This window comes from Saimiri boliviensis, chromosome 5, assembly GCF_048565385.1.
Source record: "Saimiri boliviensis isolate mSaiBol1 chromosome 5, mSaiBol1.pri, whole genome shotgun sequence".
NCBI classification, from domain to species: domain Eukaryota; kingdom Metazoa; phylum Chordata; class Mammalia; order Primates; family Cebidae; genus Saimiri; species Saimiri boliviensis.
Window position 1 is genome coordinate 68,939,300 of NC_133453.1, and position 26,410 is coordinate 68,965,709.

Here is a 26,410-nt window from a genome sequence, read left to right on the forward strand (position 1 = left end):
AGAAATTTAAAAACAGCTGGGCATGGTGCCACATGCCTATAGTCCCAGCTACTTGAGAAGCTGAAGCAGGAGGATTGCTTGAGCCCAGGAGTTTGAGGCTGCAGTGAGCTAGGATCACACCACTGCACTCTAGCCTACGTGACAGACTAAGAACCTGTCTCAAAAAGATGGGGTTCCTTAGCATGATCTAGACACAGGCTTTGTCAGTTTTTATGGATTTAGGCGCAGCTTTTGTTCATGCATATAGGACGCAACACTTTTGCTAGCCTTCATCTTGAGAAAGATAGGAAGTCAGAGTATCCAAAAAACTTTTTTAAAGCATTATTCTTCCACAGACCTACTTCATATTTTGTATTCTCAAGAATCCCAAACCTTGAGGAGAGGAAGAGAAGAGAAACCTACCAGGAGAAAATATCCCATCACCATCTTTACTTGACCATCCAACTATCTCTCTCATCTTCTTAAGTGTTATTTGTTCCATGAGGACAAACACTGGTGCAATTTCATATGTAAACCTGGAAAGGTGGTAAGAAAAAGGATGAAAGAAAATCAAGAAGTCAAATCACTTATTTTAGGAGTATAGGATTGGTTTAGTATTTGTAGTTGGGTTCTTTAAAAAGCTGTTCAAAACCACTAATATGATCTATTTCCTGGAAATGCATTAAGTCGCCGATCATAAAATGTCAGAAACCAGCCTGGGTTGCTGAGAGAGGTGGTGGAAGTGCCAGCCCTGTGATACTTCACCAACAAAATAGATTCTTATCTGAATGGAATATCTTAGGCATGGTCCACCCAGAGGAACAGAAGGAAAGAAAATGCCTTTTCTGAGTCCCTTTTACCTCTAAGATTATAGGAAAATGCAAATGTTAATTGAAAAAAGCATTCCAAGTTCTACATAAAATTGGTTTACAATTTTTTTTTAAAACTGACTGCCAGTTTTACACTTGTAGAATATATAAAAGCCAGAGCCAAAGTCTATCTTTTAAAGATAATGTAAACATCTGAAAAGCTAACTGTGAAGATAATTGGAAATATTGACCCAAATTTTAAAGATCTCAATATAATTATCTACATGGTTTTTCTACTAATAATTCTCAAGGACAGCTATGTTTCTATAACTCTCTGAAGTCAATGTCTGTCAAGAATAATTATAAGGGATGATTTTCTAATTACAAATTATAAATAACAACAAGATGGTCAACTGGCCTACACAGCTAGCTGTGGGCATCCGTTATCTTGGCGGGTTACATTTGTCTTCTAACAAACTGATTTAAAAGTAGCGAGCCATGCTCTTTTCAAAGCAATTCAATGCAGAGGCACAGGCTGGTAGACTAGTCATTGAAACAAGATCATGAGACCAAATGTGGGGCCTCAGAAAAATCAAGGAAGATCTGTCCACAGACAATTAAGCTAGAAAACAAAAAGATATTTACTAAGCTCTGAGGCTGTTTGTCTTTCTTGGTTTTGCTTGGCATTCTTCAGCGTTAGAGTCTGTAGGCTGGGCTCAGACCATTCTCACTGAAAAGAGATGACTGACTCAGCCAAGTGACATGGGAAGCTTTATCACTGCTTAGCGTGCTTCAGCCAAATGCTAATGTTGAAGACTAATGGGAATTCTTGCTTGTTTAATGATTTAGAAAAGCTATTTGTAAGGACGAGATAACTATTGCTGTACATGAGACACAGGTGAAGTTAAGTTTTAATTGTGGATGAAAAAAGCAGGCAAATCAATCACATGGAGGTAAAAGAAGACAAAAAAGATCCTGAAGGATCCTCAGATATGTTGGTAGAAGCATTTTGTTTCCAAAAAGAATATGTCCATTTTCCTTGGGAGGCGCCTGGAAATTTAGGAAGACCCTCGGAAACCATGTGTGCAGTTACCATCACCTCTGGAGGTCACAATCATGCTTTGGTTCTGCTCTGAGCCCCATCACCGTAGCAACCAACACTCCCTCATGTCTGATGGCCTGACAAAGGAAGAAGAAGAGAAGGATTCCTGGTTTAGCCTGTGCTGCCGAGTGTACCAAGAGGCAAACTCACGATGGGCTTCTAACCATTCTTGAACAAATGTGTTGTTAACGGTTCTGCTGATTTTTGGAAATATTGAAATGGCAAAAATGTTTGCATGGTGGGGAGATACCGGGCATAGTGTATGTGCTACAGTCTCCCAGTACCATATAAGAAAGCTCTCTGGAGTAAGGCAAGGAACAAACAAAATCACATACCATAATATCGGAACCACATCAAAGACTGGATGAAAGCTGACTTAGAGTCAAAGTCAGTGTTGTCCAGGCAGGAACCACATAGACAAGGGGGAGGGATAGGGACTGAATATCAGGCATAGGTCCAACTCCATGCTTCATGATTCAAATCAAATAAGGCCCAAGGTTTGCATGAATTAGCCTCCCTAAGGACCAGGAACATGGCCATTACTCTCAGGAGGAAGAGTCTAGAGAGTTTGATCATGAGACTAACTGATCTCATCTATTTCAGGTTCCGTTATCTATGCCAGGTACCTGATTCTTAAACTTTCTTTTGGTTCTATTAAACAAATACTGAGTGACTATTCTCTGCCAGGTGACATCCTATGTACTAAAAAGAAACCTTTCTCAACCTTGAGGAGGAAACCTACTAGGATGAATCTAGCATCTGATTCTTGGCCTTAGCTGCATCCTGTCTGATAGTCCCTGCCTGAGTCTAAAGGACCAATTTTCCATTCTTCTCCCGACTCCTGAGCTTAGTCCTGACACGCTTTCCTGAAAGCTGGTATATCGGTCCATGGCTGCCGATCCACAGTCACGCCTGGCAAATGGGCTGACATGGAGTTCTTCATTCCTGACACGTCTTCTGACCCTGCCGCCCCATCCTGGGCCATGTTTACAATCTGCACAGCTGCCCCACAGCCTTAAAGAAGGCCTTGTAGTTCACCTAAAACAGTTTTAATTTTTTTTTTTGTATTTTATTTAGAGATGGAGGTCTCACTATGTTGTCCAGGCTGGTCTTGAACTCTTGGCCTCAAGTGATCCACCTTGGCCTCCCAAAATTCTGAGCTACTGTGCCCAGTGGTTCTTCACCTTATTGGGATCACAGACTCCTTTGGGAATCTTAGGAAATCTGCAGTTCCTCTCTCCAGGTAAAAACTGAAGATAGGCACATCATTTTGTATAGAACTATAGGAGATTCCTCTCTTGCAACCTGGACTCCAGGTTGGGTACCCTTTTAGTAAATGACAGATGGAAGCAAATGAAGTCAAGAGATCAAAGGTCAAATATGAATTCAGAAGAAGCTGGTTAGATGCTAAAGTCAAAGTCTAAGATTACATTTCAGAGTCAGAACCAGATGCTAAACCTTCCGGAAGTTCTGGGTTGAAGCATAAGAATGCGGGATTGGAAGTAAGGATGTAAAACAGTAGGATGGTGGTGTTCACGGAGCGACACTAAAAGAGCATTTTAAGCATGTCTATATTCCCAGTAGGGAAGTGAGTCAGCCCCTTTTCAGGGGTTCAACTCACCTTCCCAGAGGGGTTCACTCAGAATGGAGGCAAATTGATTGTCAACAAGCTGTAGGTCCTATGTGGCAGAGTCTGCTTGCTGCTAGCCATATCAATTTTTCTTTGCTCTGTTAAATTTTATTTAGGGTTGCAGTTCACTCTGACCAAAGACTGTATTTTCTACTCTCTTTTTGGTGTGGTCATGGACTAAGTTCTAGCTAAAGAGGTGTTATGGAAATGTGTGAGACTCCTGAGAAGGATTTTTAATTTTATTTTTAATCAGAAAGGAGTATGTCTCTTTTGTCCGCCCTTCCTTCCTTTTTCCTCCCTCCCTCCCTCCCTCCCTCCCTCCCTCCCTTCCTCCTTCCCTCCCTCCCTTCTTTTCCCTTTCCTTCCTTCCTTCTTTTCCTCCTTCCTTCCTTCCCCCCTTCCCCCCTTCCTCCCTTCCTCCCTTCCTCCCTTCCTCCCTCCCTCCCTCCCTCTCTCCTTTCTGAGTTCTGGAACACAGGATTGATGGCTAGAGCTCTAGCAGCCAGCCTGCACCATGATGCAACTTTCAGAGTGGGAGCCACGTGCTACAATAGGGATTAGAAAGGCACACAAAATCTGGATCCCTGGTGACTGTCAAACTGGGAACTTCTTTAATGAGAGAAAGAAATAATCTTCCATGCTGACTCTATCCTGATATTCCTCTCCTTACAGATGTGGCAGGTAGCACATCTTCACCTTAAAAGGTAACATAGCTGAGGGGAGCTTAGGAAAACCCTCTGCTGTCCAGATGATGAGAGACAGAAATAAAAGACTCAGGAGGGTCTCAAATAGCAGCAGTGACCTGTGTGGTGGCTGCCTTTCCGAGGCGCGCACTCTGTACCTTGTATACACTAGGCACTTAGGACTGGAGCCATTTTTAGTCTTCCGAAGCAGTCTGCAGGATGGATAATCTTATCCTCCATTTTCCTGATGAGGAAACTGAGGCTCAGAGAAATACAGTGATTTGTTTTAAGATCTCCCAGTTAGTGTGTTTCATCAGAATTCCAGGTCCTTTACATCCCAGCTGCTCTTCCCTGACAAATGAGAACTGCTTACTGTGGGCTCCTCTCTAACGACCTGCCCAGTGGGGTATAATGACGAATAACCCCCATAGAGAATTTCTCCTGGATATTTTCTAGAAAACAAAGTGCTAGATGCTTGAAATCATAACCTCATAGCAAAGGGTTGTGATAGATTTTGCCATTATGATTATATATTGCCATCAAGTATTGAGGGCAGGCTGATATTTACACTTGGGCCCTGCTCAACCTGCACAGTTGTGCCTGGTGGCCCTGTGTTGGCGGAAAAGAGCTGTATGTGCCTTGGACAACTACACATTTGTAAAGTTTTCTTTGGATCTTCATTGGGTCCTTGTTTAGAAGAAGAACATACTTCAAAGCTACGTGCAAAAGCAGGTGTAAAGGCACAAACATAGACTTCTATTTTTTTATTTTTTTTTGAGATGGTGTCTCGCTCTGTCTCCCAGGCTGGAGTGCAGAGGCATACATCTCAGCTCACTGCAGCCTCCACCTCCCAGGCTCAAGCGATTCTCCTGCCTCAGCCTCCTGAGTAGCTGGGATTACAGGCTCCCGCCACCATGCCTGGCTAATTTTTGTGTTTTTGGTAGACATGGGTTTCACCTTGTTGGCCAGGCCGGCCTTGAACACCTGACCTCAGGTGATCCACCCACCTTGGCCTCCCAAAGTGCTGGGATTACAGACATGAGCCACTGCGCCTGACCTATGGTCTTTCTATTCTAATAGTCAGAGGCCTTGCACTTTGCACTTGAGTCAGTTTATTCGATCATTCTTTCAAAGAAACTATACTGAGGAATATAGTTCTTATTCTCTATGTCAGGTGCCACCTGAACTCAATGAGAGTACAGGACCAAAAACCAGGCATTATCACTAAATAAATCCTGCACTGCCAAAGAAAGATCCTTTTGCCATTCTTTCCCAGACTTATTTTGAATGCCGTTTCCAACTGGAGACGGAGTTGTCACAAGGGAGCAAATTCTGCCTCAGCTTCTGACAGTGCCGCCACATTTCATGATCTTCCAGGGGAACTGGCTTAGAACAATTTCCAGATAATAGTTATTGCTTCTTCAGGCAATGCCTTGTCTCTAGAACTGACAGAAACTATTTTGCCATTTTAAATAACCTTCTCTATCGATCTGTTAGAATCGGATCCTATTTTATAAATATCTACCATTCAGTATAGCTACAATTACTGTGTGTCTTTAGTTAGATTGGTCTTGACCTCAGATGGCTGGAACACATTTTAGTGTTTTGCAGCTGAGCTAAAAGAAGAGGAAGGGACTTTGGTTTTATGAACACAAACCAAAAAAGGAGAATTTGTGGGATTTTTCTGGTTGAAGAGCATTTGGTCATAAGTGGTTCAAAGGGAGGAGGTCCCTTATTTACCTTGAGATTGGAGATATATATATATATATCTCCAATTGGAGATATATATAGCAGCTGAGAGCCCTAAAGAACACACACATAAAGGTGCTGAGTGAATTCAGTGCCTATGTTAATATAGGTACTTGGACTTTAATAGATATGTATCTTTTACTCTGTTTTTCTCACTTATTTTCCAAATAGTTGAGTTAAAAACAACTATATTTCCTAATTTAAACTGTTCCTTAGTGTTAGATACTACAATTAAGCATTAGTGTCTTTTCCCAAGTTATAAGTAAGTCTACCGTGATGCCTGTGCTAGATGGTATATTTTTATCTCAAAAGTCACAATACAGGAAAGATTGCTAAATGGAGCTTTTTGTTTGAATTCCAAGCAACTGTATCTCTGACCTGAATTGCTCTTGGCCCTTCCAAATCTCAGTGACCCAACATGGACACTCCGTGACGCTAACCATGACTTGTGAGCAGGGAGCATGAAAACCATTTTAGTTTTTCAATCAGTTTAATCTTTTACGCTTTTTAGCACCAAAGGCTTCACTTGTCACATTTGCTTTTTAAAATTTGTCACTGTTGTTTTAAATTAGCCAAGAAAACAGGAATCCTTAATTAATCGAAACTTTTCTGAATGTAGTTAAGTATTTTGACTCACAGCATTAAACAGCTTTAGAATACATGTGGGTCACTTTATAATTTTAAGTGCCCTTCAGGTTTTCTGACTGAGAGCAGTTTGTTTAAGAAAAATGGACAATTTACCTTCTATCTTGATATCAAATGAAATTTCTCCTTTTAAGCAATACTACCCTTTCACCTAAATTCAGTTTTGTAATCTACTTTTCTATGAGCTTGTAAATTGCATTATTAAATTGAAAAATAGTTTATCAGGTATTTACCATTAAAGCAGAACTGTGATAAACCTAAAGATTTTCAGAGAAAAAATGACCACGGCAACTTAAATAAAAGAGCACCATTGAAACTGGACTTTTAAAGCAACAAGCCGTAGTCACACATGAAAACGGTGTGTGGGACTTACATATTGGTATTGGCAGTTGATGTCAGCCATTCTCCGGCTAGACCAATGATATCCAATCCAGTGGAGAGCTGATTGAAAAATCGAGGATGACCTAGAGAGGTAACAGAAAAGCATCAAGGCAAATGCAGATTTCTTAACCTATCTTCAAGAGAAATGGCCTGCCCCACTGGGTCACACTGATGGGGCTTCCATCCCAGTGATATGTTGGATAGGGCTGCTCAAAGATACTGGAGAAGGAAGGGCAGGTTGACCCACCCTATACCAACCATTAGCATTCATGATGCCCCCCAAACTTCAATGTTTCTAAAGTATCATGCTTTTAAATAATATCTAATATCATGAAACAAATCATGCTTTCCAGTGTTTTGTGTTTTGATGTGTTTTGACACTATATATATAGTCAGGTGACCTTTAAATTAAGTTTATGGCTGAGACGACCTAGCTCTCCTCTGTGAAATGGTTAGACACAGCCTATTTCACTCATTGAGTTGTTGGTGAAATAATTGTTTTTACTACGTAACTCTAAATCCCTGTGTAACCCACAGTATGCTTTAACAGGCTTTGCTCTCAGCAAATTCAGGATTGTTGCCAAGTTTTTGCCAACTTAGCATTCAATGGAAAATTCAACTCCACATCAGCAGGCTTGGCTCAGCTGTCAGGAAGGAGTCAACGCAATAGATTTATCTTGGGACGTGTGGCTGGGAACTGGTGTTAGAAAGATATGCTGACTGCTGTGTTTCCAGTGGAAATTGCCTTTGCCTCTGGGGGGACAAAAAACTGTCAGAGAGCTAGTGTTAGAATGTTCCTGGTCTAACTCTCCTCTCTGAGAAGGTCTATTCTTCCCTAGATGTGATTCAGAACATCTGGACTATGACTTCTGATATCAGAAGATACCAACCTCGGCATCTTAAGAGCCCTCACAAAATCATACTGATTTTAAGAGAAAAATAAAAGAAGCATAACTAGTAAACTTAGTTTAAGTATGGGGCCAGATTCTAGGTATTCATGTGGAGTATCCTAAATTGTTAAATGGTGCCATATTACTCTACTTTGCTCATTTCCAACAGAATCTTTGAGATGTTCTGAAACAACACATTTTGTTGAAAGCCATTAAAATATATAAGCAATATCCATTTAAAAACTTTTAACAATAAACACTTCATTTTAAGACAAGACTGAATAGTAAATAAATGCAATCATACTATTTGATAATGTAACAAAACCACCCAGCTTGGCAGAGACCAAAGATGGACAAAGAGAGAGATTAACACAAAGTGAAAAAGTATCTGTTTGTCCACTAAAATATAAAGGACACAAGTCCTCCAAAATTTGATTTTTAGCTTATGGTTACAACCTTATGTCCCCAAATCTTATATCTACCAGAATTTCTATCAAGTAACAAAATAGTTTTACATTTCAATTTCAGTTCTCTATACTGGATGACAATAACAGACGATAGATATGGTGCTGGGCCGCTCATAGCCTAAATTCAGGTAGGGGGAGAGGGAAAGAATTATTTTTTAAAGTAAAGTTTTTCTACAAATAAACTATAAGAAAAAAAGAAGAGTTGAGGTGGGGGATCTCTTGATTAGGACACATGGAAACCAAATGCATGTAAGAGACTTATTTGGATCCTGATTCAAATGAGTTTAACAAAAGGAAAACCTTTATGACATTCATGATACAATTGGAAATTTAAAAACTGACTAAATGTTTCATTGTATTAAGGAGCTATAAATTTTGTGGGTTTTTTTTCAGGTATGACAATGACATTGTGGGGTTTTGTTTTAAAGTTCTTAAGAATGAATATGAATACAATAATATTATGTTGGGGATTTGCTTTCATGGAATATAGGTGATGGGGAGTTTGATGGAGGTACAGGTAAAAAGCTGATGATAGTTAAAGTAGGGCATTAGGTATATAGGGTTCATTATAGGATTCTGCTTTTGTATAAGTTTAAAATTTTCCATACTGCTCGAAGGGAGTCCAGCATATCTACAAATCACTGAAGTAGCTGCTGTGGCTGAAGGCTGACTAGTGGCTGTTCCTAGAGAATCTCTATATGATAGTTCATTTTTTTAAAAGAAGACTTTTGTTGATTTACAGAGAAATTTCTAAATGCCATCATCATCTCTTCACAGACTATACCTGTATCAGTATGTTTTCACTATTAAAGCTCAATTCATTATTTTGGCTGAATATTAATGCATTAATATCCTTTAAAAATATTATCTACTGTGTGTAGCTACCTGTGGGGTGTATCCTATTGATCCTGTGTCTATGCTTAAATTCCACATCAGCGACCAGGAGCTGTTCTGACGCCACAGCAATAGCATGCTTTTATCAGGGTCACATTCTGAGATGCAGCAGGTTTCACATTGTTTGGAAGACTGTGAACTCTGTAAAGGCAAATATCTGCCCCATGAAGCAACTCTGAGGAATAAAAATGAATGTTTGCAGGCTAAGTACCTAAGTGGGTTCATATAAAAGTCAGTGCTTTCTTTTCTTTTCTTAAACAGCCGTCACCCATGCTGGAGGGGTGCAGTGGGGCAATCTCAGCTCACTGCAACCTTCACCTCCCAGGCTCAATCCATCCTCCCACTTCAGCCTCCAGAGTAGCTGGGATCACAGGTGCATGCCACCACATCTGGCTAATTTTTGTATTTTTGGTAGAGATGGGGTTTTGCTCAGGCTAGTCTTGAACTCCTGAGCTCACATGATCCACTGGCCAGCCTGCTGATGTGATGGGATTACAGGTGTGAGCCACTTGGCCGGGCCTGTCCATGTTTTCTCTGACCACAAGATGCTTCAGTTTTTCAGATGATATTAGATGATACTATGACAAAATCATTTATTTTTATTTGAGGGACAATGCCATTCTGGGCTGCCATAATGCATGATATCATTCCCATTTCTCTGAGAAAGCAGGCGTAGAACGACTGACAAAATTCAAACAATCAGACCAAAGCAAGTCCAGCTAAACATATATGAGGAATTCTGATGCTTTTTAAAATGCAGCCAAATAACACTATTTGCTTTCCATCAGGAATAGATTAGCTAGCTGACCAAGATAAGAAGTAACTAAATGTAAATTGATAGAGTGCTTTTCTTTAAAAAGCAAACCACATGGACTTTGTACATGTCATTGAGTCTTGTGTATCCAGCAGTTGTTTAATGAAGCTGCACTTATTCCACTGGTGTTGGCAGACCTCAGCGGCTCTCTGGGATTCCTCATTTCAAAAAATGTCTCTGGCCAGCATCATTATTTCATTATAACACTTTGTTTTTGACATCCAATAGTCTTACTCAGCTCTATCACCACCATCCTTCCAGTCTCAGTCTTAAATCTATCTTCAAATGACAAGGAAGAATGAGAGGGAAAATGAAGGAGAAGGAGAGACCAAGAAGAAAAAAGAACTCGGGATGCCAGTGTGGCCTTGGGGCTTCCCCGGTGGTGGCAGCTATGCTAGGGACTGTCTGTTCTTCTAGATCTTTCTGCCTAAGGGCTCAGGAAAGCCAGACTGTAGTGTGGAGAGAGTTGTAGGGAGAAGAAACCACTGCTTCATTCCTGGGCTTAATCCACAGTCTGAGCTATTTCTGAGCATCTCAGACAGAGGCCCCAAAGTTCTTGGATGTGAGGCAATTGGAAAGCAACTGCTTTGATGAAGATTGCTGATTAGAGAGGGCTCCTGGAACATGAAAAGGAGGAGAAAGGACATCATCCTCAAGGACTCGCACTGGAAATAGAATCTGGTGACTCAGAGTGTCCTAAACTCCAGAAGTTGCAGCAGAATGAGAAGTGTGTGTGTGTGTGTGTGTGTGTGTGTGTGTGTGTGTGTGTGTGTGTGTCTGTCTTTTTGGCCTAGCCAATAAAAGGTGTCATGGGTTAAATTGTGTTCAATTTAAGTGTGTTCAAGTCCTAATCCCTGTTTCCTATGAATGTGACCTTATTTGGAAATTGGGTCTTTGAGGATGTAATCATGTACAGATGAGGTCATACTGGATTGGGGTGGGGCTTAATCCAACGACTGGCATTCTTATGAAGAAAGGGAAATGTGGACACACACAGGGAGAAGGCCATGTGACGTGAAGGCAGAGGTTGGAGTGACGCATCTACAAGCCAACAGATGCCAGGGAACGCTCACAACCCCTGGAAGCTGGTAGAGGCAAAGGATGGATCCTCTCCAACAGCCATCAGAAAGAACATAGCTGGCACCTTGATTTTAAATTCCAGCCTCCAGAACTGTGAGAGAACAAATTTCTATTGATTCGAGCCATCCAATTTGTAGTCACTTATAATGGCAGTCCTAGAAAACTAATATAGAAGGTCAGGGGAAATAGCCCAATTTCCCCCAGTGTCAGGGACAGGCAAGGGCAGGATTTATCAGAATGAAATTGACCTGAAAATAGAGACAAGAAAAGAAGCAGAGGATGGGTCATTCTGCTCTTTAGGTTGTGAATAGCCTAATCCAAGAATAAAAATTCTTCCTTTTTTATTTTTTTAATTTTTTTTTTTTTTTGAGATAGGGTCTCAATCTGTTGCACAGGCTGGAGTACAGTGGCATGATCTTGGTTCACTGCAGCCTCTGCCTCTTGGTCTCAGCCTCCTGAGTAGCTGGGACTACAGGTGTATGCCACCATGCCCAGATAATTTTAATTTTTTTGTACATAAACATAAATAGAGACAAGGTTTCTCTATTTACCTTGGTAGAGACAAGGTTTCACCATGTTGCCCAGGCTGGTCTTGAACCCCTGAGCTCAAGTTTTCTGCCCAGCTTGGCCTCCCAAAGTGCTGGGATTACAGGCATGAGCCATCATGCTTGGCCAGAATGAAAACTCTTTATACAGAACTTGACGTAGCACCATGTATCTGTATCTTTTTGATCTACTTTGAGCATGATACATGCTGATAAACTTTTGCCTGGGTCAGAGCCCTCCACCAACGGTTACCGCCCAAGCTTGTTCTTGTGCTCACTGGGCACTTTGCCACCTTCCCTCACCAGGGCTGTGTTTTCCTCCAACACTGACAAGGGTGAGACGGAGGCCAAAGTTGCCACTACTTGTCTACCCGGCTCTCCCCCTTACCTGTGCGAACCCCATACTTCAAGGTGTCTCTGCAGTCAACCAGGATCTGCTCCAGGGACTCGGGGTGGTCAGAGAGCTCCAAGTTGAAGCCCTCCATGCCTTCCAGCAACTGGTGTGGGTGATGGAAGTCCAGCACCTTGGTGGAGCGATCAAATGTCTTGCGGACATAGTTAAGGAGTATGTCCACCACTTCCAGGAGGAACTGCACGGTTTGCTCCTCGCCGTTCTTAGCCGGAAGCAGATCTGAATGGGGAAGAGCAATGAATGGTTATCACCTGCCTCCTGTCTAGATTTCTTCAGCCCAGAGACCCCCCAGATTATCCACACTATCTTTATAGGACCTGATTCTATTCTGGGATATGTATGTGCACTGAGAATCTGGTGTACCACATCCCCAGAAAAATGCACATATGCAGAAGTTTTGTGCATGCTTTCTGGGGGTTCATAGTCTTTCTGACACGATCCTCAGAGATGGAGTGAAGTGCTCCGAGAAGCCATGAACCACCTGTGACTGCAGTTGTCATTTGCAGGTTGAATGGACACCTGTGAGGAGTGTGATGGAGGGGGCGTCTGTTGTGCTCCCCTGGGATCAGGCATGTCCCTGTCCATCTGGTTGGGTGTTCTGATGTGCTTGGTCTGTTGGCATCAGAGGGTAAGTCCTCTGTGGGTAGAGACTGAGGTTTCCCCCTGAAGAGGGTGGCCCTTGGCGATATCCAGTTTCTTGGCCTTTGGTGGAAACTGGAGCTGGAAGATGGGGCTCAAGAAGTGGGACAGGGAACCCCAGCCTCTTCTTGACTTCATCCTTTTGGGCCTGGACTTTGAGATATCCAGAGAGGACTTTGGGTGACAGGCTCTGCAGTCATCAGGCTAGAGGTTAGGTGAGGAAAAAAGCTGTAGGGGCCCAATTCCGCAGCTCACAGGCAGTGCAGCTGTGCGGCTGTGCACAATACTCTGTGACTCCCTGCATTAGCTCTCAGGTTTTAGAGTCATCTTGTTTAACACTCTGGTCTGGCTTCCGTGGCCCTGTGGGGAATTCATGGAATGGGATGGCAGTGGATCTACCTGTGAGCTGTTTGGGAGAGACGGTAAAGCACCTCCTGAGACCAGAGTTGTGGGGCAGCAGGGGTTAGGGAAAGGCCTCCGAAAGGGAGGCAGATTCCAGGACACTCCTTGGTTCAGAGCCCCAGCATGCAACTTCCCACTGTGTGATTTTGTGTGTGTGTGTGTGTGTGTGTGTGTGTGGCCAGTCTTGCAGGATAAATGCTATTAAGGAAATCATTAGATGTTCTTATATGTAAGGTTCCTTCGACTCTGAGAGTCTATGAATCCGTATTTGTTCCCTCGAGTGTCTTTAGAGTTGACTTTTATTGACTGCCCTCATTCAGTTTCCAAAATGATGGAGACCCAGGCAGCAGGGAGGGAGAGAGGGAGTCGATTATACTCCCACAAAGTCAGAAAACCAGTTTCATGTGGGTGCAGAGAAAGTAATAACACTTATTGATAAAAGAGGTAAAATTGCAGGAAAAAGTCAGGAAACTCAAATAAGAAATCTGGCTAACCATCATTCTCAGCAAACTGACACAAGAACAGAAAACCACACACCGCAGGTTCTCACTCCTAAGTGGGAGTTGAACAATGAGAACACATGGACAGGGAGGGGAACATCACACACTGGGGACTGTTGAGGGGTGGGGGGGCTAGGGGAGGGAGAACATTAGGAGAAATACCTAACGTAGATGATGGCTTGACGGGCGCAGCAAACTGCCATGGCACGTGTATACCTATGTAACAAACTGCATGTTCTGCACATGTACCCAGAACTTAAAGTATAATAATAATAAAAGAAATCTACTGGCAAGCACTGGGGCAGGAGTGGGGCAGGGACTACCTCGAGCAAACAGGTTGGAGAAGTCGGTCTCCGTGCGCCGGAAGCGGCCATCCCGGTCGCTGTTTTCACAGGAAAGCAGGTTCTTGGAGGACTGCCTCTCCTTGAAGGCGCTCACAAGGCGACTCTTCTCTTCCAGGCTGTTGGTCCTTTGCAAGAAGCCTATGGCACAAGAAGCTGGTCAGAGAGAGTGCTCCGAACTGCCAGCCCCTGAGGGTCAGCTGCGGGGTGAATTAACTCCCCAAGTAGGGCTCTTGTTCCTTCTGAGAAGAGGAGGGAGTGTCTGCATTTTAAATATAGTGGCTCTGGCACTGCTCGCCTTCAGGCGGAGGGGAGCAGTGCCAAGTGTCATCAGTGGCAAAGACCCAGTCATGCAAGAGAGAACAACAGTAAGTGAAGCCCATTCTCCTCTCTGAATGTGACAGTGAACTCACAATTAAGTAAGTTGGACAGCTTCCACTCCAGTGACCAGCCCCAGGATGGGGCTTTAAAGAAGACACAATCTGAGAAGATGGTGTCAGCACTGTTTATGGGCTGTATAACCAGAAGGAGGAGGGGAGAGAAGAGCAGAGGGAGGACGAGAGGTGAGGACAGCTGAGGGAGGAGGGTGAGGAAAGCAGACTGAGGAGGGCGAGGACTGCAGAGGGAGGAGGAGAGGTGAGGACAGCAGAGGGAGGAGGGCGAGGACAGCAGAGGGAGGAGGGCGAGGACAGCAGAGGGAGGAGGGCGAGGACAGCAGAGGGAGAAGGGCAAGGACAGCAGAGGGAGGAGGGAGATGATAGCAGAGGGAAGAGGGTGAGGAAAGCAGACTGGGGAGGGCGAGGGCAGCAGAGGGAGGAGGGCGAGGACAGCAGAGGGAGGAGGGGTGAAGACAGCAGAGGGAGGACAGCAGAAGGAGGAGGGGTGAGGACAGCAGAAGGAGAAGTGAGGTCCAACACTGAGAATTACAGCAGATACTTTCCTCCAGCACCAGCTAATGCTCACAGGGTTGAAAATGAGTGGTATTTTTCTGAATGCAAACTTGAACGTGGCTTTTCTTGTACCACCCCCTCTCCTTGAATAAAGGTATTGGGAGACAAAGAAAACTTCAGTCTTCTGTGTGTTGCCATTTAACTCTACAAGTACTTATTGAGCATGTTGTACAAAAGCACTTTGCTAAGCATCTAGGCTGGGGGACTGAGAAAGCTGAGTGGGACAGATCCCCTGCCCTCCAGGAGCCTACAGCCTGGCAGATGGTGACCAATGCTGGAATAAAGATAGTCATGCAAGAACTCCACAGAGATGACTTCTGAACTCAGGGCAGGATGCTCAGCCCCTCACCTCTGCTCCTCGGAGGGAGTGGAAAGTTCTCCCGCCTGAGGTGAGCAGGACAAACCTTCCCAGCAGCAAAGGGGGAAGGAAGGTTGAGCCAGAAGAGCAGGAGAACCCGGCCGCGTGGAGCACACTCCCCTCCTCATCTCCACCATCCCCTGTGGGCTCCGGGCCCGCATGTCTGCTCTTTCCTTTGGCTTCTCCTCCTTCAATTCAGCCTCAGTCTTAGCCCAAAATGCTACACACTGAAAAGAGGAAAATGTTCTAAGCTTCTTGATGACTCCAAAGCTGTCTCTGTAAATACCAAGATCCTTGGGGAGTCACACATGTCACAAGACAGACTTGGAAGAAAGTCCCAAGAGGCACAAAAAGGCAAATTAATCTGGAGAATTCAGCTTTGCTTCCCAGGACTACAATTCAATGCTGATGGGTGGGAGGAGGATGGATGCTGGGGAAGGCTGCGGTGATTAGAATCCTCCCACACAAGGGAGCCAGGGGCTATTTTTGGAGGGAAAAATGGGAAAGCAGATGCACTAGGCTTTTTGTTGTTCCCAGCACCTTTTACATTTATTACTAAAGCCCAATAGGACACGAGACGGGAAAAACATTGTTAACAGAGCCCCACACTTGGGTATAAAGATGGGGTTGTACCCTTTTCCATATTCCTTTGCCTACTTCCTGAATTCCTCCTCCAAGTCTTCAAAGTCTAGAACCAGGAGCCAGCGCTCACTGGCCAGAGGAATGCAGATTGGCTGGCGCTTGAACTCTTGTCCCAGAACACAGCGCTGTGGAATTTGCCAGACTTGAAAGACCAAACCCATGTGGCCTCAAGCGGTGAGGTCCTACCCAGCTGAACTCCACTCTGTCGTCCCGGACATCTGGTTAGGCGTCTGACTCACTCCCTGGGTCTCCTCACCTTGAAGCCCCTTCCTTCTGGGCAGCTGAGGAAGCGGGACCCCGGTTTGAGGTTTTGACACAGGCTCTCCGATGATCATTATGACATAGATTTGTTTTTATTTTTTTTTGAGTGCGGTGGCCGAATCTTGGCTCACTGAAACCTCTGCCTCCCAGGTTCATGCGATTCTCCTGCCTCAGCCTCCTGAGTCGTTGGGATTACAGGCACCCACCACCCCATCCAGCTGAGTTTTGTATTTTTAGTAGAGATGGGGTTTCATCATATTGGTCAGGCTGGTCTCGAACTCCCAACTTCAGGTGATCCACCCGCCTTGGCCTCCCAAAATACTGGGATTATAGGCAAGAGCCACCGCACCTGGCCCTATGACACAGCTTTAAACCTGCATCCCATTCCTTGGGCTGCATTTCCAGTAATGTAGTAGGAATCAGAATCCTCTCTAAATCCTGTAATTATTTTAGGAATAGCACACTTACACTGCATCATAATTTATGTTAAAAAAACAATTAATTTGCCAATGTAAACATGTAATATATATTTTTATTAAGGAAGGTGTCTGTTTTCTAAAATACTGGCATCCTCAGAAATGTAGATGATCCAGATCTCCCCTGGCTCTGAGAGGCCCTGAAAGGAACTCTCCAAGGATGGAGAGGTGGTGGATGACATGGAGGTCAGTGCCTTGACAATTTCGCTGGCTAGCAAGGGGTCCTGGAAGCACGGGTCCCAGAGAATGAAGCAGACCGTACTCCCTCTTGCTCTACACACCAGCTGCGAGGACCTGGTATAAGCCTGTGGGTAACCAGTCACAGAGCTTTACATTCTTAGAGGCAAAGAGGAAGGCTGAGGAGAGGCAAAGCTGTATTGTGTTTGGTTGAGTGCTAGCACTCCAGCCAGCCTCAACAGGAGAAGAACAGGGGAGCCCAGGCATGACTCCACCTCTGAGCTGAGAGGAGCTCCTGCTGTGGGTTCCTCACCCTGCTGCCAAACTGAAAGGCTTATGGGGCCCAGTGAGAGAGTGTGTGTGTATGTGTGTGTGCATGTGTGCAGACGCATGCGTAGCTGGAAAGCACCTGGCTCCAGCCAGTTGCCAAGTGGGGCTCTGAGCTGTCTATGGCATAAGCACCTTCGGCCAACAGGGCATGTGGGAGCTGACGCCCAGCACATCAGCACATTCTCTGTTCACCAAGCTATGGCATGCAATTGGAAGCATAGACGGAGGGGCTCGTTTTCTTTTTTGTTTTGTTTTGCTTTGCTTTTCTCTCTCTCTCTTTTTTTTTTTTTTTGAGACAGAGTCACACTCTATTGCTATTGTCCAGACTGGACTGTAGTGGTGCCATTGCAGTTCATTATAATCTCAAACTCCTGGGCTCAAGCAATCCTCCTGCCTCATCCTCCTGAGTAGCGAGGACTGAAGGCATGCAGCCACCACACCTGGCTAATATTTTTTAAAAGTTTTTGTAGAGATGGGGTCCCCCTATCTTGCTCAGGCTGGTCTCAAACCCCTAGCCTCACCTTGGCCTCCCAAAAGTGTTGGGATTACAGATGTGAGCCACTATGGCCTCTTTTTCTGATTTTCATGGGCTAACAGCACCTGCCATGTTTTCCCCTCATTTCCTACCCCACCCATTTTTCTCAAGATAAACCAGAAAAAGAGAACACTTGAAATCTCTCTATTTTTAAGGTTTGGCAATTGATACAAAATTAAACACACACACACACACAGACACACACACACACACACACACACACACACAGTGTAGGCTAAATAAAACAGCTCAGGGACTGTAACTGGCAGCAAGAGATAAGTGACAGAAGCCCAAGGACACCCTGGGAAGTTAGCAGAGCCCCGAGCCAGAACTTAGGGATCCCTTCAACTCTTGGTATTTAGGTCATACCACCATGCCTGCAGCCACACTCCAGCTCTTGGCAAGACCATGGCTTTTTTCTAGCTGATTAGGCTCCCCCGGGGGGACTCTGCCTCCAGAGCTAAGGGTACCTACTCCCAGTGGGGCCCAGGGCCTTCCTTGCAGCTTCATTCTGGGGCTTTGGGGGAAGAGCAGGGAGAGAGTGGGTGGGGGTGGAATTTTGGCAAGCCATTAAGGTTGCTTCTGAGAGTCATCCAGGGCAATGGATTTGAAAATGGGAAGAGGATCATGAATTCCTTTGCTCTCTTAATGTGAAAGGTCAAACCAACCTGGATGGTCAAGTCAAGAAGGGACCCTCCAGGTCCATCCCTCCAGGGATGAGGGGTGTGTGTGTGTAGGCAGGCAAGGAGCTGTGGACCCAGAGCCAACACCAAAGACCGCACTCTGTCTCCACTAGATTAAAATGGAAAGCCAAAGAGTTGTCTCAAGATGTGGAAAATAAACCCTCTTGGTGTTTTGTTTTCTTTCAGAATCAAACCTAATGAGAAGCCTCCTAAACCTGTGGCCCCAAAACCAGAGCATTTTAGTCCGAGGCAACTTCTCCTCAACAGACTACCCTGGGTTGTGGGGAGCAGAAACAGGGAGGAAACAGGACTGTAGGCCCCAGGAGCTCTCCCTCCTGGCTTTGGCTGACAGTGGGGGAGGTGGAGTTGAGGCCAACTTCAGGTTCCCTATTTTCGGACCCTGCAAAGCCCCACTCTTTCCCGCCTCTACCCTTTGTGAAAACGTCGAGTCTGTGTCCCTAGGAAGCACCTCGACCTTTTATTCCCGCAGAAGTGGAGCGCCTGCAGCCGGAGGAGCAGGGGACAGCAGCGGACAGGATCGGGGTGAATGAGGGCTGCCCCCACCCTCGGCAGGCCGGGCGCCGCGGGTGAGGAGCCCTCACCCAGAGCCTGCCCCAGCCCAGTCCTCGGCTGTGGCGGGCGCCCAGGGCTCGCTTCTGTCTGCCCGGCTGCATGACAATGACGGCTGCCGAAGCCGAGTGCCGCCGAAGGGACCTGGCGCGAAACGGGCCATTAAGTCCAGAATGGCAGCGGGCGGGGTGGGGGGGGCGGTGTGGAGGTGGGAGTGGGACGGGCTATTTATAGAACAAAGCTCCGCGGCTGCCAGCTACCCCAGCGCTGGGACGCGACCCTGGCCTTGCCCCCACGGGCGTCGCGCGCTGGGGAGAAGGCCAAATCCCCAGGCCGCCCGGCGGCAGGGCTGGGCTTTCGGTGGAAAACGGCTGGGTCTAGGAATTGAGCGCCCCTTCCTCAGTAAACGCCGAGTCCCAAGATCTAGAGGACAGAGCCCCAGAAACGCAGGGAGGGCGCGGCGCGGCCAAGCGGAAAAGGGAATGGTTCCCTAAAGCCGCTAAATAGCCCCTCTCTGCACTAACTGCAAACTGCCACCCTTCTCTCCCCAGGACCCAGGGAGGTTGGGAAGATCAAGTGCAGAGAGCACCCAGGCAGCGGGCGGCTCTCGGAGCTCCCGGGCTGGGGCGGGAGTGCGGGCGTGTCCCGCGCCTGCTCCGGCGCTATCTCCCGCGCGCAGCAGCTGACGGATGGCTCTTTAATAAGCCCCTCGTTAATCTTCCCCCGCCTCTCCATCCTCTGCCCCGGGACATCCGTATTTTCTGGCCCGATAAGGCTAGAGAATTTTAGACGGTGAAATGCAGCAAGGAAAGCAAGTCCTCATTGTTCAGCTGGAGTCACTCAGCTGTGTCCCATCGTACAAATCTCCCTTTTTCCTTTTAAAAAAAATTACATCCCTGGGGCATTTTCGTTTCAGACCCTCGCTTCTCCAGAGAGCAGCTCTTTCTCTTCTCCAGCTCCCCGATCTATTTTCTTCCTTCCCGGCAAATCTCGTCCGACAGTGCCCGGTCCTCTCGCCCCCTGCAGCTCCCCCGTCCCTCCTTGTCCACTTTCCTTTCTCTCCTCGCCTTCAAGGATGCGCCGGGCAAACCCTCGCGCCTCTCTTAGGCAGGCAGAGGGCTGCAGGCAATCCTTTTCTTTAGCCTCCGAGGCCCCAAAGAAAGAAACCTGAATCCCTTATGACATCTCAGGGCAAAACCCCTCTAGCTGAAGAGGTCACTTTCAATGCGACCCTGCAGCGGGTGGAGGTGGGGATGAGGGGTAGGCGATGTTGAGGGGATGGGGGAGACGTGTCAGCTACAGCTTTAGGCAGATACCGCGCCTTTGATCTGCTCTCCAGGAAGCTAGACCAGTTCATCTTTCTACGCGACCTAAGGGACGCATGGACAGAGTGCACAGCACCGGGTGGGAGCTGCCTGCGCGCAGGGCTAGGAGAGCCGGGTTGCCGCGCGGGGGCGCTTTCCTCCAGCTTCTGCGCCCAGGCAGGACACCCAGCGTTTGCTCCGCGGGGTCTTGGGGGTTGGAGACTCCTGAGGAAAAGACCCCTGGAGACCGTGTCTGGGGAGGGAAAAGGAGGGTCAGGGTCGGTAGGGGAGCGTCTTCGCCAGCTGCCTTGGCTGTAATTACATTAGAAAATCAGATCCAAGAGCCGGGATCCCCCTCCGCTTGCGTCCCGGTCTCCCAAGCCCGAAAGGTCCGCGCCCCGCGGACCCCCCCTGCGCCGGACCCCAGCGGGCCCTGTCACTTACCGCAGATCTTGAGCCCCAGTTTTCTGGTGCATCCATGGGCCACGCCGCACCAGGTATCGTACGCTAGGACGAGAGAGAGGGAGAGAGGTTTGGTCAGGGAGGCTCCCACCGTGGGGAACTGGGTGGAGGGCAATGGTTTTCTTGGGGGAGGATGAGGTCTTTGCCAGAGCTCTTCATTAAAAGCTCTTTCCTGAAAGAAGCTAGGAACCAAATCTGTGAGCCGACAGGCAGACTCGTACCCTCCGAGCCGGCCACCCCTCCCCCGTCCTGGCTTCATACATAGAATGGTGTCTCTGAAAGGCGGGGCACCCAGCGCCCCACCGGCTCCCCAAGTGCCCCCCCATCTGGCAGCCCCGGAGGTGGGGTCGGAGTTGGGTGAAGGCTGACCCACGCGCAAAGGGCCAGGCTCCGATCAAGCTGCCCAACACCCACCTGCCAGGCCCTGCAGACTCGAAGGGCGACCACATCAGCCCAGAAAGGGAACATAGGCATCTGGGACCAAAACGTCTCATAATTTCTTGGCGGGTCTCCAGCTTAGTGGCAGCTTAAAATAAACCGGCATGAAATGGGGTCGCGGAAGAGTTCAAGAATTAATTGGGTGAAAAATAGTATTTGACTAGATGATCGGGCTCGCTTGGCTGCTCTTCAGTAAGACTGGGGAGTGGGGAAGACAACAGCGCGCCTCGGGTCCTCATACCCAGCCCCCTCTTCCTAACCTGCCCCTCATTAACCCTTCCCTCTGACATCTTGGGTCTGGAGCAGGCAAAGGTGAATGGAATTAAGCACCTTTCCTCTGAGTCAGAACCGAGGGCGACGGTGCTGCTGGATTTTCCTTCTTTTCTGGGCTGTTTCCAAACCCCTCAAGGTCTACCTGCTGCCTTCGGGGTTCAACTTCAGTAAGAAGCGCTGAAAGCAGCCCTGTGCCCGCTAAGCCCCCAGGCGGGCTGGCGTGGTGAGCCCAGAATGAAATCCCCTTCCAATCTCTCAAAGCAACCCTCTCTAAACACTCCCATCCCTTACCCTACCCCGACTGGTGCCTCCAGCTTCGCACAAGTGTTGAAGGCGATAAGGAGAGTGACATCCATTAAACCCGAGGCACAACAGAGCCCCAGCGGGGAGAAGAAACAGCCTGACGTCTGTGAGACTACATGTCACAGATGGAGTTCCAGTGACAGACAGGAAATCAGTGCAAAAGCGAAACCCAAATAATACCTGGCAGATAAAAAGCTATTTGGACCCGATAAAGTGTTTTCACTTTAAACATCATCTCTTCTAATTCTTCTAACAGTCCTATGAAACTGGCAGGAGTGTTGATCTAAGAGTCATTTGACAAAGAAAAATCATTGAGGCTCAGAGAGGTTACATGAGTTTTCCAAGGTTACTCAGCAGTGAAGTTGGAGTTCAGACGCATTGCACCGCTTATCAAAATTGGGGGTTGCAGTGAAAGAAAGGGAAAGAGAGACTGGAAGAGCAAGCCAGAGAGCCCCTTTGATGAAGCAAGCGTCGGGAAGACTTTGTGGTTGAGGACAAGGGGGCTCCAAGCCCCACCCAGGGCTTACTGGGGCAAGAGAACGCGTAAGGTTGCCTGCACTAAGGACACCTCCTAGAAGACCCTAAAGGGGCAGAGAAGTGGAGCTAGCTGGGCGGGCGAGGGTATTGTCTGCTAGCTGGGCGGGCGAGGGAGGATGAGCGTAGTCAGAGCGCCCAGCGTGCTTGCGCAGCCTGGGGTGCGGATGCCGTAGCTAGGCTAAGGACTCACAACAGTGTCCCTGGGACACGCGCAGCTTGCTTTTCCACAGTAGGGTCCCCGCCTCTCTAGCCTTCTCTTTGGTAGCTTCCAGGCGAACCAGGCCACGTGCGGATTCAGGTCATCGCCTCTGTTGGGTCTCCTACCCGTGACTGGGCACTTGCGCCGGTGACTGGCGGCCAGTAGGAAGTATGGGCTCCGGGAGTGGAGGGTAAATTAACGCACCTGCCTGCTAACCCCCTATCCCCACCCCCAGGCGTCAAAAAGGGGCGGGAACTGTGGAAAACATCAGAAAATAAATCCATCAAGGCGAAAGCAACACACAAAGGCGCGCAGGCCTCGCGTTCCTCCCGCCCCGCTCTGGCCAGCTCCAACAGCGGTGCCTGGTTCATTTGCTACCAGGACTGGCGGCTCTCCCGAGGCCCTCTTTGTTGTGTGGGTAATTGTATCCCGCCTGGGTGGCAGAAAGAGGGAGCTGCAAAGGAAATTGGAATGAGACCTGAGGACTTAACACAGGACCTTCTGCCTGGGAGCCAGTGCCAGCGCCTAAAGGGGCTTTCCGGTAATAATCCCTGCCTCGTGGACGAGGACACTTATTTTCTCAAATATAAAGTGCCACAAAAGCCTATCAATAAGCAATCCTCATAACCACACTGTCCTTCTTAAACCCGTTCTGTACAGAAATTCTGGAAATTCATACAATTAATTACATCTCAGAAAAATAAACAAAGGGTCGAGCGGGAACCCTTGCTGATTGTTTTTTTAGGGGAGTGGGGTCAGGACACACTTCTTCACTCCAACAAGGAAAAAGAAAAACAATTTTCTCATCTCAAGCCTTTACAGAGGTAGGCAATAAAATCAAAGATAGATTCTGGAAATGCTCTGAGGAGCCTTGTCGTGCTTAAGACAGGGAAACGTAAATTTGCCCCCCCTCTTTCATCTGGTGTCTCTTTTCTTTCTCTCTTTTCGGGACGTGTCACCTCCTGACAGATCTCTTACTGGGGTAAGGGGAGAGGTGCTCTCTCCTCTCTATGATAAATCTTCTTGCCCCCTGCCAGTTCCCCATCTCTTGCCACTCAGGATGCTGCCCGCTCCCCTATTTATTTATTTATTTATTTATATTTCTAAGATGTCATTAATTGTATGAAATGTCAAGCCTCAGTCTCAGTTTTATGCACTTTTCCCGCCCCTGGCTTCTCCCTAACTAGTCAATAGCTTGATGGAAATTTGGAGCAATTAGGGACCTTGAGTTTTCTAAAAGCTGCAATTAACGTCGAAATTTCCGCTGATTATAGACTTTGAGCACAGCGCAGGGGGAAAGGAGGAGGTCAGATCTCGGCTCAACGAAAGCAGGGGACTGAAAACTCTTATTCCTGCTGGGACTCCCTGCTCTTCATTCCGTCCCCCTGCTTTGACCCCTGTCGTCCCACGGAGCAAAGAAACCACACACAACGGAATAAAAACAACACTCTGGCTGCGCGCCCGTCCTCCGCCGCGAAGCCCTAAACGATCGCCGCCGCTCGGACCTTTCGAGGTCCTCGCTCTCCAGTGCCCTGGGAGTCACCTAGCGTCCCTGACAGCTGAATGACCTCTGGTAGAGAGACCTGGTCAGAGCCCCATTTATTTCCTAGCCTCCATCATCTCCGCGCTCCCTCTTCCCTTTCCGCCAGCTCAGTCTCCCGACGTCCCAGCGCCCCCATCTTCCCCGCAGTTCAGTTGATAGAAAATTGGAGCGGGACCTACTTGTGGGGCGCAGGTTAGTGGTATTGGGGTCCGCTCCCGCGTTCGAGGAGGTTGCGGAAGAAGATGGGGTCGAAGACGCCATCGGGTCGGTCGTCCCGGGGCCTCTACTGTCCGGGGTCCTCGACTGATCCGGCGCAGAAACAGGCTGCAAAGAGAAGCGAAAGCTGTGTGGGGGGGACTTCCGGGGTCCTGCACACTCGAGGGAATGAGCGGCCAGAGGTGCGGACGCTCCCCTTGAAGATCTGGCGCTAGGGAGACAGGAGGCAGGAAGGGCAGCGAGCCTGCCTGGTCGGGGTGCGTAGGGGTGGGGGCAGCGGAGGAGACGTGCGCGCTAGCTCCGGGACTGGGGCGCTGGCAGCGTAGCCCTGGGCCGCTCTCGAGTCTGGTGGTGCAGCAGCGCGACCTGTAGTGAAGCGCCGAGGCGAGGCGGGGTGGAGGGGGTGGGGGTCCAAGGCCCGTAAAAGATGCAGGGGTGTGGGGGACTGGGCTAGGAGCACAGGGGAGCGCTCAATGAGCGATTTTCCAGCCAAGCCACGACAAGCCCCATTGGGCACTCAGCAACCGGCGTGCGGGCCAGCGGGGGGAGGGCGCAGAGGGCGGGCATGTCTGGTTCGGTGTCTGGTTCCCGTTGTTGTGTCTGGCTAATTCCCTGGAAAGAAAGAGGGTAGTTGCTCGGAGGACCAGGGACTTTGGTGAGACGAGGTGGTGGGAGTGGGGGTGGGAGGGAGGCCCATATTTTTACGTTCTTCCTCGGACTTGGCCAGGGAAGAACCACAGTCACCTTGCACTCCAGACAGCCAGAAAGCAGCGAGTCGGAACCGCGCTTGTCTCCCTCTAGACTCAGCCGATTTTGAGCCATCGCTTAGCCTAGGGAGAGGTTTCGGTCCGGTTTCAGCGTTTCTCCTCTACCCCAGCTCCCCTGATGACCCCAGATTTCTCGCGGTACAGATCCGGAGAGGGTAGTGTAGGGAAGAATGGGGAACGTCACCGGGGAAACGAACTTGAGCGCAGCGCGCAGGAAGCGGCGGACAAAGATCTTGCGCGGCGCCCCTGCTCGACTCTGCGCTGGCGCGATGGCGCCCGAAGGCCCCGGGACAGAGAGATTGTAGGCGAACCTGGGTAGATCGAGGACCCTGCATAGAAGCGCCCACCGGCCATCGCCTCCACACCCTCCCTCGGACCACACACCTAGCCTCGAGCGCGCACTCGCACAGTAACTCGGGCAGCGGGTGGACCACCGCAGCTGGGGAAGTAACAGGTTACTGCTCCTAGTCGCGCCTTCGGCTGCTGCTGCCCAGGCGCCCTTTGGAGGGACAGGCGCTCGCAGCATGGAAGCTCAAGGGAACATCGCTCTTGCCCCACTTCAACTCGAGCCTCAGCCTCTGTGCGTCCCCAGGGCGTGAATCCGGCGGGCAGGGATAAGAAGAGTGACGATGGTGGGGGGGGGGGTGGGTTTCCTGCGCAGCGCACCCTCAGAGAGCAGGGACTAGGGCGGGCGGGAAGCACTCCTCTCGGGAGGGTGGGTGACTGGAGCCGGGGATGTGGTTGGCTGAGAAGCCGCAGGCAGAGAGGACCTGGCTGAACAGCCAAGGTTGGGCGCTGGGAAATCCAGGTGGTCGCGCGCTTACCCACCTCAGCTCGGCGACAGCGAGCCGGGCACTCCCGCCTTTCCTCTTCACGACGCCCAGCGATCTGCTCGGCTCGGCCCTGACAGGCGTAATCTGCCCGGCGTCACCTCCAGCTGCTTCCTCTTCCTCGCTAGTTCCGTCCCGCACGCGAGCGCCGGGATAAGAGAGATCCGAAGAGGCGGCTGCACGGCTTCGGGGTAGGCGGGGGCAGAGTGGGGAGGCGGGGACCGGATCCGCGGGGAAATCACGAGGCCGGTGCTCGCGGGGGCAGCTCGTCGGCGGAGCGACGGGGCTCCTCTGCAGGTGCCTGGCCGCCTCTGGAGCTTTATAGGGCGATTATAAATCCAGCTCACGGTTTTGCGCCCGGAAGGGGGGGGAAAGGTCCTATGAGTAATCCAGGACGTACTCAACACGCTCTATTTTTTCTTTTTTAATAGGCAGGGTGTCGGGTGAGAGGAGGGAAAAGATAATTCCTACGAAGAATTCTGCCTTTCTGAGCGTTTCTTCCTCCCTCCCCTTCTTTCTCCTCCCCTATTTCCTCTCCCCCTCCTATATCTTGTAGGAGACTAGCGATGGCTTTGCCTCAGTCCTTTTCCCCGG

General features: G+C 48.5%; 1 protein-coding gene across 2 annotated transcripts in view; it reads right to left on the minus strand.

The window, feature by feature from the left end:
- GAD1 (glutamate decarboxylase 1) overlaps positions 1 to 25,976 on the minus strand; it is a 43,218-nt gene extending 17,242 nt beyond the window's left edge. The window contains exons 1-7 of one of the 2 annotated variants that reach the window (XM_010352256.3): positions 25,815 to 25,976; positions 24,183 to 24,327; positions 20,693 to 20,755; positions 13,945 to 14,103; positions 12,057 to 12,299; positions 6,971 to 7,061; positions 403 to 515 (exon numbers count right to left, since the gene is read on the minus strand). In XM_010352256.3, the coding sequence (XP_010350558.1) occupies positions 403 to 515; positions 6,971 to 7,061; positions 12,057 to 12,299; positions 13,945 to 14,103; positions 20,693 to 20,755; positions 24,183 to 24,264 (751 nt within the window). In that variant the 5' untranslated portion in view covers positions 24,265 to 24,327; positions 25,815 to 25,976. Of the gene's footprint in view, positions 1 to 402; positions 516 to 6,970; positions 7,062 to 12,056; positions 12,300 to 13,944; positions 14,104 to 20,692; positions 20,756 to 24,182; positions 24,328 to 24,963; positions 25,041 to 25,814 lie in introns of those variants that run through there. The other variant, XM_074399492.1, reaches the window with a different exon arrangement.
- Between the last annotated feature and the right edge of the window lie 434 nt (positions 25,977 to 26,410).